Source organism: Bubalus bubalis, chromosome 6, assembly GCF_019923935.1.
Source record: "Bubalus bubalis isolate 160015118507 breed Murrah chromosome 6, NDDB_SH_1, whole genome shotgun sequence".
Taxonomy (NCBI): Eukaryota; Metazoa; Chordata; class Mammalia; order Artiodactyla; family Bovidae; genus Bubalus; species Bubalus bubalis.
In genome coordinates, this window is record NC_059162.1 from 48,790,289 (window position 1) to 48,806,994 (window position 16,706).

Sequence of the window (16,706 nt, forward strand, 5' to 3'; positions counted from 1 at the left end):
CCCAGGGACAGGGGAGCCTGGTGGGCTGCCGTCTCTGGGGTCACATAGAGTCGGACATGACTGAAGCAACTTAGCAACAGGCACTAGAATTGGCTTTTAATGGATAAAACCAGTACCACTCACTGGGCTGGCTCATCTGAGAGTACAGAAGAGATGATAGGCCAGGCAGGAACTTTGCTGTTAGCAGTGAGACAGAAGCAGTCCTGTAGTCCTCCCTGTCCTCTTTAGGCCTGTGTTTCCTCTTATATATAATGAGGGGGATGGACAAGAGCTTCTCTAAGATCCCATGTAGCTCAAAAATGCCAGCTTTTAAGTTCTACATCTAACGGAAAGGTTTTTCATTTGATCAAGAAGAAACCAATCAAGTGGAAATACTTACACAACAATCCCAAAACAATCAGTGCAATGAAAATGTGAACCAGAAGGGTGGTGATGAAGCGGAAGGTGAACATCATGGCCAAAGACAAGGCTAGAAAATTAAGCAAAACATATAAATTCTAACGACAATCGAGGCATGAGGGTGATGACAATGGGGCTGGAATGACTAAACCTTCTGAAAGAGTGAAAGCTGAGGACCTTCTTCAGTCTCGAAATATCTTGCACATCTATCAAACAGAAAAACAAGCCACACCCAGGCCACCCTCTGAAGCATGTACAAGTTCAGTCTGTGACAGTAAGCCATGTCCTGAAAGCGCTAGCATGCTTCTTGAATTATAAAAATGTTTTCAAAGCATGTAGTATTCCCAAATATCCTAAACTTTTTTTTCTTTTATGTCCAAATGAAACATCTAAAATTTTTTCATTAAAATTAACTCTTTTGATTTCATAACTTAAAAGTTCTAATTTTGTGTTCTCAGATATCCTCACTAAATATGAAAGATGAATGCCTTTAAAAATGAAAAATTTAAGATTATAATTATATGATAAGATATATGTATAAAAAATTGCATATCTGTTTCCACTTTGGGGGTTTTTAAGCCTATGAACTTATTGAAAATGAAAGTGTTAGCCACTCAGTCCTGTCTGACTCTGTGACCTATGGACAGTAGCCCACCAGGCTCCTCTGTCCATGGGATTTCCTAGGCAAAAATACTTCTCCAGAGTATCCTTCCAACCCAGGGATCAAACCTGGGTCTCCTGTATTGCAGGCAGATTCTTTACCATCAGAGTCACCAGGGAACTTCAGTGAATTTATAGATAACTATTTTACTTTTTTCTGAACCAGAATTCAAGAGTACATATAGGTATTTCAGTGTAGTGATTAAGATCATGGGTTTGAAATCAGACAGATCTGGGCTGAGTCCCAGCTCTGCCACCTCCACTAGATGTGTAACCTTGGTCAAGCCTCAGACCTCTCTAGGCCTCAGTTTCCTCTCATACAAATGGTGACAGGATTCTGATGAGGTTTAAAGAGTTAACAATAAGCACAATGCCTGGCGCATGTGGGTCATAAGAAGTCTGGAAGTTACACAATGGTGGCTAGTTAAGCATCCCCAAGCATTCAGGAATTAGTAACCTTTGGGTAATGAAATTATGGAAACCTCAATTTATAAACTGGAAACATGATGTTAATGGATGATCAAAGAGCTTCTTTCAACCTTCCAAGGTTGGGAGGCAGCCATTATAAATGACAGGGGTAAATAACAGGCCACTAACTACTATTGCCTAGAGCAACAGAGAGTATTAACTCATTCAAAGAGAGGCTGACTCCTAAAAGGACTCATCAAGCTAAAATAGCAAAAGGGAAGTTAAACCATCAGGAGTGGAGAAGTGGCTGCTTCCAGAAAGACCCGGAAAAGGCAGGATCCAGCGCAAAGCCTTGACCTGCCTGTTCCCAGGAGGAGCTGGGTCCACCGGCTCAGTGCCCTCTGGCGCTAACACGATGGACACACCTCCTGCCCCTACTCAGTAGGCTCTGACCTGGCTTGCCTGTAGGAAGAGGCGCTACAGAATGTCCACACTTGCTGGACATGCATTTCTGGCACTTTCCATGGCCAGTTCACAAAGTGGCAATGTGCTCTGCACATCCATCCTCAGGCAGAGCTGAGGAGCAGACCCTGGAACATCGTCAATGTCTAAGGCAACCTCCACCTAGTGAGGCCTCTAGGCAGGATCAGCTGGCCTTTTCCCAGTCTTACTCCCCCCTCCCCCCACTTGAACTTGAAACACTGACAATATCTACAAAGAAAAGATATGAAGTTTCAACATTTAGGTCAAGAGGCTAATTTTCATCGTACAGCACACATAAGTGCTAGAAATTTTGGTATAAATAGTCACTGAAGAAAAATTAATGAAAAATTACCAAAGGCGAGGATACAGAGGCCGAGGACTGTGTCTCTTCCTGACATTATTCCACTTAGAATTCGATGGAGGGAGTCCACATCATTGATCAGAACAGATGCAAAAAGAGAGTAACACTCAGGAGTTTGAGGGATGCATCGATTAAACAAGGGAAAAGACTTGCTAAAAAAAAAAAAAAGATAGACTAAGTGGCAAAGATGTTGATTTCATTTATCTTAAAAAAGATACTTATTTAAAATTCTCAGCAACCAAAATGTATAAGATCTAAAGTAATAAAAAGAAGGCTCAAGTCCTGTTTGCGACGTGCACCTTATGAAGCCAAGCATCTGTGCTGCCACAGTGTTTAGCTAATGCCTGATTACAGGGACCCCCAGACACCCAAAACCTGGACTCCGGGAGTGACATTTCTGAGTCTCATATCTTGGACCTTCCTGGATAACCACCACCAACTCCAAAGCAAGAATCACGTTTCTTTAGGGAACTTTTACAGCTAAAGACTGGCTCAGTCAGAAGGTGTACTAATGAAACCACAAGCTTTATTTCTATCCTTTTTATGAAGACATATAAAGCTTCAGAGTTTTGTTATGAACAGAATGAGTGCTTTAGAAATGAGTGATAAACGTATGAGTGAAACTGTGGTTGGTACCTGTCTTAGGTAGATGAGAAAGCTGATCTCTTTTGGAACCCTTCCTGAAATGGAAAAATGCCCAGGAATGTTCCTCCTAATGAATTTAATGTACCCACAAATACCTTCACAGCATCCTGCTCTTCTTTCCTTCTGTGGGCCCCAAAGAGTGGAAATAATCCCAACCCATAAAGTGCCTAATTATCTGACAAATTGCTAAAGTATTAGGCAGTTACCAAATATTTTGTGAAATGTGTGAAGATGAAGCAAGGGGAACCCAAATGCAAATGACATTACAGCATCATTAAGGAAAAATGGCTTTGAAACACCCAATGAATCTCAACATAGAACATACAGAAGGCTCTTTCTCAGGAGGCACAACAGTAGAGAAACAGTTCCTGAGTCATCAAATATTGATTCAAGAGTAATACAACCAAGCCATTTTTTTTAATTAAAAATTTTACAGATGTGATACATTCACATGGCTCAGATTCCAAAAGTACATCAGAATAAATTGTAAGAAATTGCTCTTTCTTCTCCTTGAGCCACTGAAGTGCATTTGTCCACAGGCCATTAGGTTTTAGTTTCTTGTATATCACCAAAGAGATATTTGTTAGCATATATGAATGTAACAGGAAATTTAAATAGCAGTCTGCTGCTCAGTGTCAAAAATAGTAAAAATTATATCCCTAAATGAGATACCAGACCCCACCAAGCTGGGATTTTCAAAAAAGAGGTAGGAAAAAAAACTGTTTACTCTCATAAATCTTTCACCTGCACATTAAAAGGGGCTTTCCTGGTGGCTCAGTGGTAAAGAATCTGCCTGCTAAGGCAGGGGACTCAGGTTCGATCCCTGGGTCAGGAAAATCTCCTGGAGAAGGAAATGGCAACCAACTCCAGTATTCTTGGCTGAAGAATTCCATGGTCAGTGGAGCCTGGCAAGCTACAGTCCATGGGGTCGCAAAAGAGTTGGACACGACTCAGTGACTAAACAATAACAACACATTATAAGAGTGTTCGAAGCTGGAGAACAGTAAAGCATTTTAAAATAGAAACTTTCATTCTGGAATATCTTTAGCATTACTGAAAAATCACAAAAAAGGTACAGAGAGTTCCCACATACCTTCCCTCACCTCCACCTTGTGTTAACATCTGACATTACCACAGTACATTTGTGAAAATTAAGAAATCAACACTGGTACTACATTATTTACTAAACCACAGCCTTTATTTGGAAATCGCCATTTTCCATCAATTACTTTTTCTGTTCCAGCATACCACACTGCATTTATTTGTTGTGTCTCCCTTGGTCTGGGACAATTTCTTAGTTTTTCCCTATTTGTCATTACCCTGACACTTTTGAAGATTCATGGTCAGGTATTTTATAAATGTCCTGCAAGCTGAAGAATGACCCTCATGTTCTCTCATGATTAGACTGCAGTTACAGGTTTAGGGTCGTGGCCTCCTGCAGGGTTGGGGTCACTGAGTGTAGCAGTACATGCGTGGGATCTTTTGAAGGAGGTCGCCATTATCTTCATTACCTTCACCATAGTTGGGCCCTAGGTAAATAGCAGGGAGGAACACAGCTCCATCCATCAACAGAAAATTGGATTAAAGATTTACTGAACATGGCCTTGCCCATCAGAATAAGACCCAGTTTCCCCCTCAGTCAGCCTCTCCCATCAGGAAGCTTCCATAAGCCTCTTATCCTTCTCCATCAGAGGGCAGACAGACTGAAAACCACAATCACAGAAAACCAACCAATCTAATCACATGGACCACAGCCTTGTCTAACTCAATGAAACCATGAGCCACGCTGTGTAGGGCCACCCAAGATGGATGGGTCATGGTGGAGAGTTCTGACAAAATGTGATTCACTGGAGAAGAGAATGGCAAACCACTTCAGTATTCTTGCCTTGAGAACCCCATGAACAGTATGAAAAGGCAAAAACACAGGACACTGACAGAGGAACTCCCCAGGTCAGTAGGGGCCCAATATGCTACAGGAGATCAGTGGAGAAATAACTCCAGAAAGAATGAAGGGATGGAGCCAAAGCAAAAACAACACCCAGCTGTGGATGCGACTGGTGATGGAAGCAAGGTCCGATGCTGTAAAGAGCAATATTGCATAGGAACCTGGAATGTCAGGTCCATGAATCAAGGCAAATTGGAAGTGGTCAATTAAGAGATGGGAAGAGTGAATATTGATATGTTAGGAATCAGCGTACTAAAATGGACTGGAATGGGTGAATTTAACTCAGATGACCATTATATCTACTATTGTGGGCAAGAATCCCTTAGAAGAAATGGAGTAGCCATCATAGTCAACAAGAGAGTCTGAAACGCAGTAATTAGATGCAATCTCAAAAACAACAGAATGATCTCTGTTCATTTACAAGGCAAACCATTCAATATCACGGTAATCCAAGCATTACTGACCAGTAATGCTGAAGAAGCTGAACGGTTCTATGAAGACCACAAGACCTTCTAGAACTAACACCCAAAAAATATGTCCTGTTCATTATAGGGGACTGGAATGCAAAAGTAGGAAGTCAAGAAACACCTGGAGTAACTGGCAAATTTGGCCTTGGAGTACAGAATGAAGCAGGGCAAAGGCTAATAGTTTTTTCAAGAGAACACACTGGTCATAGCAAACTCCCTCTTTTCAACAACACAAGAGAAGACTCTACACATGGTCATCATCAGATGGTCAACCCCAAAATTAGATTGATTATATTCTTTGCAGTCAAAGATGGAGAAGCTCTATACAGTCAGTAAAAACAAGACCGGGAGCTGACTGTGGCTCAGATCATGAACTCCTTATTGTCAAATTCAGACTTAAATTGAAGAAAGTAGGGAAAACCACTAGACCATTCAGGTATGACCTAAATCAAATCCCTTATGATTATACAGTGGAAATGAGAAATAGATTTAAGGGACTAGATCTGATAGAGTACCTGATGAACTATGGATGGAGGTTCCTGACATTGTACAGGAGACAGGGATTAAGACCATCCCCAGGGGAAAAAAATGCAAAAAAGCAAAATGGCTGTCTGAGGAGGTCTTACAAATAGCTGTGAAAAGAAGAGAAGTGAAAAGCAAAGGAGAAAAGGAAAGATACACCTATTTGAATGCAGAGTTCCAAAGAATAGCAAGAAGAGAGAAGAAAGCCTTTCTCAGTGATCAGTGCAAAGAAATAGAGGAAAACAATAAAATGGGAAAGACTAGAGATCTCTTCAAGAAAATTAGAGATACCAAGGGAACATTTCATGCAAAGATGGGTTCAATAAAGGACAGAAATGGTATGGACCTAACAGAAGCAGAAGACATTAAGAAGAGGAAGCAAGAATACACAGAAGAACTGTACAAAAAAGATCTTCACAACCCAGATAATCACGATGGTGTGATCACTCACCTAGAGCCAGGTATCCTGGAATGTGAAGTCAAGGGGGCCTTAGAAAGCATCACTACGAAGAAAGCTAGTGGAAGTGATGGAATTCCAATTGAGCTATTTCAAATCCTGAAAGATGATGCTGTGAAAGTGCTGCACTCAATATGCCAGCAAATTTGGAAAACTCAGCAGTGGCCACAGGACTGGAAAAGGTCAGTTTTCATTCCAATCCCAAAGAAAAGCAATGCCAAAGAATGCTCAAACTACCATACAATTGCACTTGTCTCACACGCTAGTAAAGTAACACTCAAAATTCTCCAAGCCAGGCTTCAACAGTACGTGAACCATGAACTTCCAGATGTTCAAACTGGTTATAGAAAAGGCAGAGGAACCAGAGATGAAATTGCCGACATCCGTTGGATCATCGAAAAAGCAAGAAAAGTTCCAGAAAAACATCTATTTCTGCTTTATTGACTATGCCAAAGCCTTTGACTGTGTGGATCACAACAAACTGTGGGAAATTCTGAAAGAGATGGGAATACCAGACCATCTGACCTGCCTCTTGAGAAACGTATATGCAGGTCAGGAAGCAACAGTCAGAACTGGACATGGAACAACAGACTGGTTTCAAATTGGGACAGGAGTATGTCAGGCTGTATATTGTCACCATGCTTATTTAACTTATATGCAGAGTACATCATGAGAAATAATGGGCTGGAGGAAGCACAAGCTGGAATCAAGACTGCCCGGAGAAATATCAATAACCTCAGATATGCAGATGACACCACCCTTATGGCAGAAAGCAAAGAAGAACTAAAGAGCCTCTTGATGAAAGTGAAAGGGGAGAGTGAAAAAGTTGGCTTAAAGATCAACATTCAGAAAACGAAGATCATGGCATCTGGTCCCGTCACTTTATGGGAAATAGATGGGGAAACAATGGAAACAGTGGCTGACTTTATTTTGGGGGGCTCCAAAATCACTGTAGATGGTGACTGCAGCCATGAAATTAAAAGACACTTACTCCTTGGAAGAAAAGTTATGACCAACCTAGACAGCATATTAGAAAGCAGAGACATTACCTTGCCAACAAAGGTCCATCTAGTCAAAGCTATGGTTTTTCCAGTGGTCATGTATGGATGAGAGAGTTGGACTATAAAGAAAGCTGAGTGCCAAAGAATTGATATTTTTGAACTGTGGTGTTGGAGAAGACTCTTGAGAGTCCCTTGGACTGTAAGGAGATCCAACCAGTCTATGCTAAAGTAAATCAGTCTTGAATATTCATTGGAAGGACTGATGCTGAAGCTGAAACTCCAATACTTTGGCCATCTGATGTGAAGAGCTGACTCACTGGAAAAGACCCTGATGCTGGGCAAGATTGAATGCGGGAGGAGAAGGGGATGACAGAGGATGAGATGGTTGGATGGCATCACCAACTCAATGGACATGAGTTTGAGTAAACTCTGGGAGTTGGTGATGGATGGGGAGGCCTGGTGCACTGCAGTCCATGTGGTCGCAGAGTCAGACACGACTGAGTGACTGAATTGAATGGGTTTAGGAGAAGAACGCCACAGAGGGTAGGTGCTCTCAGAGGACTACATCCGGGACATGGCAGCAGCCTGACTTCACTGCTGAATTTGACCATGATCACTCGGTTAAGGTGGTTGGGCCCTGCCAGATTTCTCCACTGGAATGTAAGTATTTTTTCTCTTTCTACACTCTGTTCTTAAAAGTGAGTCACTAAGTCCAGCCTGCTCTCCAGAGGAAGGAAATTAACTTCCACATCCTGGAGAATGAATATCAACACACATTATCAGAGATCCCTCTGTAAATATTTATCCCTTTCCTCCCCTTTATTACTTAGTCTCTTATTTATGTAAGTATGGACTCATGGATATATATTCTTTGGGTTATAATCCAGTATGATTGTTAGTCAGTTGCTCAAATTGTTCCATCTTTGTCCACTGGCAGGTATTTCAGGTTGGCCCCTGTGTCCTTTTGACATGGCCAATCCCTTTTTTTCCTCTTAAGCACTTCCTTACTTTCTAATTTGACAAGATGATGCCAGGCTTATCCGGTATTTCCCTCATTCAAGCCCTAAAATCAGACCCTTTGGAGAACAGTACTTAGAAACCAAGCTCTGGACATTGGGTATGTTTATTGCTACTGGAGAATCACTGATCCTAGGCCCTCTTATAATCAGCCATAATATGTAGCTTCAAAATGGCTAGCTAGTCCCCTGTGAGAAGTAGGGAGAGGGATCAAGAGAATGTGGAACACATCCCACCCCCACAAACACATCAAAAGTACATCTACATGTGGAACAATTCTCTTAGAAAACTAACTGGAAATCAGCAGAACTCCTATACAACCAAACCTGCAAGAAAAAGTGGTTCCATGTAACTGGCTGGGACAAAAAGGCATCGCATTGGGACCTGTGCCCCTGAAAAGCAAGCTGTCAAGCCACAATCTGGGCATCAACATCCTGGACTCCTGTGTGGAGGAGACTAGCCCCCTTGACTGCTAGAAAATCTGCAGAGACAGACAGAAGGACTAGAGAAGCCTAGATTCCACTTGCACAGAGTGTGTGCATGCTGGCTTGCTGACAATCAGGGTGGAGAGAGCCATGCACTGGTGGCTGCCACCTCGCTGCACTCAATCAGAAGGGGCAAACACCCCGGCCTTGCTCACTCCAAACCACAGCCTGGTGCGAGATCAGGGCACAGATTCAGTTCAACTATGCAGAAAGAGACCAGGGTACCTGGGGTGTGATCCAGGTGAAGCCATGCAGGATACTGTCTAGTCATGCATGGGGCGAGTGCAACCACATTGGCCATTGGCAGGGTGAGCACAGGGAGGTGCCACAAAAGTACACAGAGGCCAAGGGCTGGGCAGACAGGCCCTGGGACTCATCTAGCTACACAGAAACAGTCCAGAGGGCCCTGGAATGTGGTCCGGGTGGGGCAGCGATGGCCATTGTCAGTGCATTCAGAAGTAGCAAGTCCTCTCCCAGTGAGAGCTCCTCAGCTTTGCCCACATCACACCACAGCCTCGCCCTGGATCTGGGGCAGACAGGTCCTGGAGAAGACTGGCACAGAGGCAGCATAGATCCTGGCGGGGGGGCACAGCCACATAAACTTGCGCAGCCACAACATCCGACCCCTAGCCCCAGCCCACTCCACGCCACAGCCTTGCCTTAGATCTGGGACCAACACAACAGAGAAAGGGATGTGATCTTTGGCTGCTTCCAAGCAGAGCCATGGGGCCCATAGGTCCTTTGTGACCACAGAGGCCTCATTGCTTCAGCAATCACCTCCATAGGGGCAGGGGCACACACTCAAGGGCAATAAAGCCTCACTGATCCTGACCTTTAGGGTTTCTAATTCAACAACTGAGGAGCTGACACTGCTCCTAACAGAGTGACAACAGCCACGGAGCAAAAGGGAAGCCCCACCTCATATCCTGCACAGGTTCTAGAAACAACCCTCCCCATGAAGGGCAAAATGACCAGCAAACTCTGAGGAAAGACCTGGCTGGCAGCCATATGGAAACCAGCAACTTACACCAAAGACATTGGACATGCAGAGGCTACACAGGGATGCCCCCACATAAAAACTTCTCTTCAAGACCATAGTAGATAATTGCTTCTCCTAAATTTATAAAGAAAAAGAAAGTTAAATAGAATAAAAAGGCAGAGGAACTATTCCCAATTAAATGAACAAGAGAAATCCCCCCAAAGAACAAATAATGAATAATGAAACAGGCCTTTCTAATCCACTAGACCCCAAGTTCAAAAAGGTGGCAATAAAAATGCTAACTGAATTAAGAAAGATTATTGACAGAAACAGAGATCATTGTAACAAGGAACTAGAAACTATAAAGATGAACTGATCAAAAAAGGACAATTCAACTGCCAAGATGAAAACCAACCTAGAGGTAATTAATAGCAGAATAAATGTTATAGAAGAATGAACAAGTGATCTGGAAGATAGCATGATGGCAATCATCCAGTTAGAACAGCAGGTGGACATACAAATGAAAACAAATGAAAGCAACATACAATACCTATGGGATAATGTGAAATGTGCCAACCTACACAAAATAGACATTCCAGAAGGAGAAGGTGGTGGGTTGTTGAAAATGTATTTGAAGAAATTATGGCTGAAAAATTCCCAAACATATATTCAGGTATAGGAAGCCCAGAGGGTCCCAAACAATAAGAACCTATGCATATTCACACCAAGACATCTCATAATTAAGATGGCAAATGTTAAAGATAAAGAGGATTCCAAAGGTAGTGAGAGAAAAACAGAGTCAGTTACAAGGGAATCTCCTTTAAGCTATCAGTTGATTTCTCTACAGAAACTTGGCAGGCCAGAAGGGAGTGGCAAGATAAATTCAAAGTCCTAAAAGGGAAAAACCTGCAACCTAGGATGCTCTATCCAACATGATTATCACTTAGAAGGAGAGATAAAGAATTTCCCAGACAGGCAAAAGCAAAAAGAATTCAGCAATATTAAACCTACCCTGAAAGAAATATTGAAGAGTCTTCTCTTAACAGAAAGGTAGCAAGAATCTATAGGAAAGGGAAAAATTATAATAGGAAAGGCAAATCATAAAAGGATTGAAGATCACTTCAATACATAGACTTATACATAGCCAGTACATAGACTAAACAACAATTAAAAAATTGTAAAAAAAAAAAATTATAACTACATTAAGTAGTAAAAGAGGGCTTCCCTGGTAGCTTAACTGATAAAGAATCTGCCTGCAATGCAGGAGACCTTGGTTCGATTCCTGGGTTGGGAAGATCCTCTAGAGGAGGGCATGGCAACCCACTCCAATATTCTTGCCTGGAGAATCCCATGGATAGAGCAGACTGGCATGCTACAGTTCATGGGGTTGCAAAGAGTCGGATACAACTAAATGACTAAGCAAAGCACAAATAGTACAACGATAAACATGAAGATACAAAATACAACATCAAGAAAACAAAATGAGAGGGAAAGGAGTATAAAAATGTAAATCTTTTACAATGTGTTTGACCTTAAATGATTGCTAGTTTAAAACGAGTAGATACAGTTGTGAGTTAATATGCTTGAACTTCATGGCAACCATAAATCAAAAATATAGACTATATTCACAAAAAAACAAAAGGAAAGGAACTCAAACATATTACAACAAAGATTCATCAAATCACAAAAGGAAAAATAAAAAGAAGAAATAAGCAAAGAGGAACTACAAAACAACTAGAAAACAAAGATTAAAATGGCAGTAAGGGAACTTCCCTGTTGGTCCAATGGCTAAGACTGCACTCCCAATGCAGGGGGCCTGGGTTCGATCCCTGGTCAGGGAACTAGATTTCACATGCTGAAACTAAAAGATCCCATCAGATCAGATCAGTCACTTAGTCGTGTCCGACTCTTTGCGACCCCATGAATCACAGCACGCCAGGCCTCCCTGTCCATCACTAACTCCCGGAGTTCACTCAGACTCACCATCCATCGGGTCAGTGATGCCATCCAGCCATCTCATCCTCTGTCGTCCCCTTCTCCTCCTGCCCCCAATCCCTCCCAGCATCAGAGTCTTTTCCAATGAGTCAACTCTTCACATGAGGTGGCCAAAGTACTGGAGTTTCAGCTTGAGCATCATTCCTTCCAAAGAAATCCCAGGGCTGACCTCCTTCAGAATGGAGTGGCTGGATCTCCTTGCAGTCCAAGGGACTCTCAAGAGTCTTCTCCAACACCACAGTTCAAGAGCATCAATTCTTCATTGCTCATCTTTCTTCAGAGTCCAACTCTCACATCCATACATGACCACTGGAAAAACCATAGCCTTGACTAGACAGACCTTTGTTGGCAAAGTAATGTCTCTGCTTTTGAATATGCTATCTAGGTTGGTCATAACTTTTCTTCCAAGGAGTAAGCATCTTTTAATTTCATGGCTGCAGTCACTGTCTGTAGTGATTTTGGAGCCCCAAAAAATAGTCTGACACTGTTTCCGCTGTTTCCCCATCTATTTCCCATGAAGTGATGGGACTGGATGCCATGATCTTAGTTTTCTGAATGTTGAGCTTTAAGCCAACTTTTTCACTCTCCACTTGCACTTTCATCAAGAGGCTTTTTAGTTCCTCTTCACTTTCTGCCATAAGGGTGGTGTCATCTGCATATCTGAGGTGATTGATATTTCTCCCGGCAATCTTCATTCCAGCTTGTGTTTCTTCCAGTCCAGCGTTTCTCATGATGTACTCTGCATATAAGTTAAATAAACAGGGTAACAATATACAGCCTTGACGAACTCCTTTTCCTATTTGGAACCAGTCTGTTGTTCCATGCCCAGTTCTAACTGTTGCTTCCTGACCTGCATACAAATTTCTCAAAAGGCAGATCAGGTGGTCTGGTATTCCCATCTCTTTGAGAATTTCCCACAGTTTATTGTGATCCACACAGTCAAAGGCTTTGGCATAGTCAATAAAGCAGAAATAGATGCTTTTCTGGAACTCTCTTGCTTTTTCCATGATCCAGAAAATGTTGGCAATTTGATCTCTGGTTCCTCTGCCTTTTCTAAAACCAGCTTGAACATCAGGAAGTTCACGGTTCACATATTGCTGAAGCCTGGCTTGGAGAATTTTGAGCATTACTTTACTAGCGTGTGAGATGAGTGCAATTGTGCGGTAGTTTGAGCATTCTTTGGCATATGCTGCAACAAAGTTCAAAGATTCTGCATTCTACAACTAGGACCCAGTACAGCCAAAAAAATAAGTAAATATTTAAAAATAATAAACATAAAATTAAAGGAACTTGAAAAAGATTGTTAAAAATGGCAGTAAGTACATACTTATCAATTATTACTTTAAATGTCAATGGGCCAAAGGCTCCAAACAAAAGACACAGCATGGTAGATTGGATAAAAGAAACAAGAATCTATAATATGCTGCCTACAAGAGGTTCACTTCAGGGCAAAAGGCACACACATACTGAAAGTGAGGGTATGGAAAAATTTAATGCAAATGAAAACAAGAAGAAAGAAGAGGTAAAACAAAGGTCATAAAGGAAGATAAAGAAGAGCATTAAATGATGAAAAGGGGATCAATACAAGAAGAGGATATTATACTCATTGATATATATACACCCAATAGGGGAGCACTTAAGTTCCTTTTACACCACTTTGTAAACCACTGGTGGAAATATAAATTGGTGCAGCCACTAGAGAACACAGTATGGAGATTCCTTTAAAAAACTAGAAACAGTGCTATCATATGATCCAGCAATACCACTCCTGGGTACATGCCATAAAAAAATGAAAACTCTAATTTGAAAAGACAGAGGCACTTCAATGTTCATAGCAGCACTATTTATAATAACCAAGTCATGGAAGCAACCCATGTCCATCAATAGATGAATGGATAATGTTGTATATGCATATAATGGAATATTATTCTATCATGAGAAAGAATGAAATATTCCCATTTGCAGCAACATGGAGAGACTCAGAGAACATTATATTTAGTAAAGTAAGCCAGGCAGATAAAAACAAATATTATATCATTTATAATGCAGAATCTAAAAAGTAATGCAGGTGAATCTATATACACAACAGAAACAGACGCACAGACATAGAAAACAAACGTGTGACTACCAAAGGGAAGAGGGAGGGAGTATGGGGTTAACAGATAAAAACTACTCCACATAAAACAGATAAGCAACAAGAATTTACTATATTATACAGGTCATTATTTTCAATATTTTGTAATAAGCTATAATCAGAAAAAAAAAAAAATGAATCACTATGCTATACACCCAAAACTAACACAATACTGTAAATCAACCATACTTCAATGCAAATTAATGAATGCATGTACTATACATTAATGACTGATGAATACTGATGAATTACCCTCCTTAGAATCCTGCTTCAGGATTGCATAAAAGTGCCTATTTCCCTACCGTTTTGCAAAGGGTGCTTTTTTTTTAAAAACAAAAAACATGTTGCCAGTTTAAGCCTGGTGTGCAGCAGTCCATGGTGTCACAAAGAGTCAGACATGACTGAGCAACTGAACTGAGTCTATGAGGTGAAAACATGAGAGTCTTAAATGGAATTTCCCCTATCATAAGGAAGGTTCAGTCTTTTTTAGTATCTTTAAAAAATACTGCACTTTTCTTTGAAGCATCTATTCATATTCTCATTTCAGTTTTATATTGTGATACTGGTGTTTTAAAAGTTGATTAGTAAGACCTTTCATAAATCAGAGGTCAATCTTTTTTTATATGAATTGTAACTTATCTGCCTGTTAATTTTGCTTCTACTATTTGGTCATGCAGAAATGCTTCTTTTTAATGTAGCCGAATTTACTGACTTTTTTAGTTTTATGTCTCCTGAATTTTAAGTCAGAGTGAGAAGCCTTCATTACTTCCAGGTTATAAGAGAATTCTCCCCTGTCTTCTAGTACTTCCTGATTTCACTTTGTAAGTTAAGATCTTTAATCTATTTGGAATTTATCCATGTAAGTCATGAGGTATAGATCCAGTTTTTCCCTCTGGATTCCTACCCAGCTGTCCCAACACCACTTGTTGAATAGTCCAAGTTTCTGTCACTGATTTGAGATGCCATTTTTTATCATGTATTAAATTCTTATAAGAATTCCTATTCTTGGATTATATAATATCTTTCACTGACCTTTCTACGTATGAACTAGTACCACAGTATTTCAATTATTAAACATTATGTTTTAAAAACTGGAAGGACTGGTTTTCCTTCATTGTTTTCTTCAGATTTTTCATGGTCATTTAAGAGAATTTTTTTCCTTACAGACATTCAAATCAGCTTATCTAGCTACTGAAAAATTCCTATTATATTTATTTTAATCAATGATAAACCTGTATTTTTCAACTTAGAAATAACATCTTAAATACTGTAGAGGGAAGTAACATTTTTATCAAGTTGAGCCATACCATCAAGAAGCCATTCTATCTTCCTATTTGTTCAAGATTACTTTGTACCTCAGAAGCATATGTAAGCTTTCATCCTGTGGTTCTTATATAGTTTTGTTAATTTCTAGGCATTTTTTTGTATACACTTTTTCTTGCTGTGATAAAAGCAGTCTTCTCAAAAAACATATGAATGCTACAGAGTTCAGTATATTAATCTTGTTCCCTGCTACCTTAGTTCTTATCATTTGTTGTTTCTCAATTTTCTTACCACATTGTTGTTCAGTTGCTAAGTCACATCTGACTCTTTGCAACCCTTGGGACCATAGGGCATATAAAGCAGTATGTATATCTTACCACATATAAATTTTAACTCCTGCTTTCCAATGTTTAAATTTTGAATTTTTTTCTTTTCTATTACTAAACAGTCTTAACACCAAAGAATCTGAATTGTTTTGAAAGAAAATGCTTTCTGAATTTTTATTTAGCGTTTTCAAAAAATAAGATCAGATAAAGATTTCATGTCATTTTATTTGTTTTTCCCCAAACACAATTCTCCATAAGACCCTAATTTTGACAACGTGGCTTGTTAAATATTGTGCTTTTTAGGCATTTAATTGCCCTATGCTGATTCCATCTTAGTTCTGAGAATGATGGAGGGAGGCATGTAAAGTGTGGATCATCCCTGGTAGGTTGCGGACCAGCCAGATGCATATTAATGAGTACGTCATTAGCTGGGGCAGGGGATGTGTCTATTGGTCCACAAACGGTGGTTTTTTTCCTGCTTCTGTTTTTCCTCCCCAACCAGGAAAGCCACTCAAATACACAGGGAACTATCTAGAAAGCTGACTGTGTATTTAGATGACCCCCTACATGGAATTTATTCAAGCAAACACTGCAGTGACATGCACAGGCTCCTATGTGAGAGGCTAGAAATAGAATTTACTAGAGGGAAAAACCCAAGCCTTTTAGATTTTAAATCTAAAATCTAATGGGGGTGGGGACTCAAAATACAATATTACATTGAACACCAAAAGGAAAAAGATATGCTTGCTTGTTATCTGCAGTATTTTTTCACTGCTCTTAGCAGCTTGTTCCTAGGTATACAAACCTTCTCAATACTCAGTCATTGCTCTAAAAGGGTATGTTATACCTCACATGATCAACCCAGAAAGAAGAAACAATTGGTTTAGTCAAAGAGAAGTATTTAGAAAACGTTCTTTGGCTGTATGGTCACACTTCTCATGTTTTCAAGCTTTTCACTCTTGGCACTGCTCTTCCATGATAAAATATGATAATTTCCATCTTAAAACAACTACTTGCTTGTGTAGGAAAAGGAAATGGAGCCCTCAAGGCTACTTTTTATCTCCCTAACTCCATCCAAGAAAAACCAGTCATCAGCAGTTTTGTCTTCACTTGAAAAACTAAGTGTTGGAAAGGTCTGCACTTAAGGGGTGAAAGGACT

The 16,706-nt window shown here is 40.4% G+C and overlaps 1 protein-coding gene across 10 annotated transcripts in view; it reads right to left on the reverse strand.

Moving 5' to 3' along the window:
* The window catches only part of SLC44A3 (solute carrier family 44 member 3), an 83,284-nt gene that overhangs the window by 56,592 nt on the left and 9,986 nt on the right, over nt 1-16,706 (reverse strand). For all 10 annotated transcript variants that reach the window (XM_044944662.1, XM_006057560.3, XM_006057559.3 and 7 more), the window contains 2 exons: nt 2,303-2,463; nt 380-469 (listed from right to left, as the gene is read on the reverse strand). In XM_044944662.1, the coding sequence (XP_044800597.1) occupies nt 380-469; nt 2,303-2,463 (251 nt within the window). The remainder of the gene's footprint in view (nt 1-379; nt 470-2,302; nt 2,464-16,706) is intronic.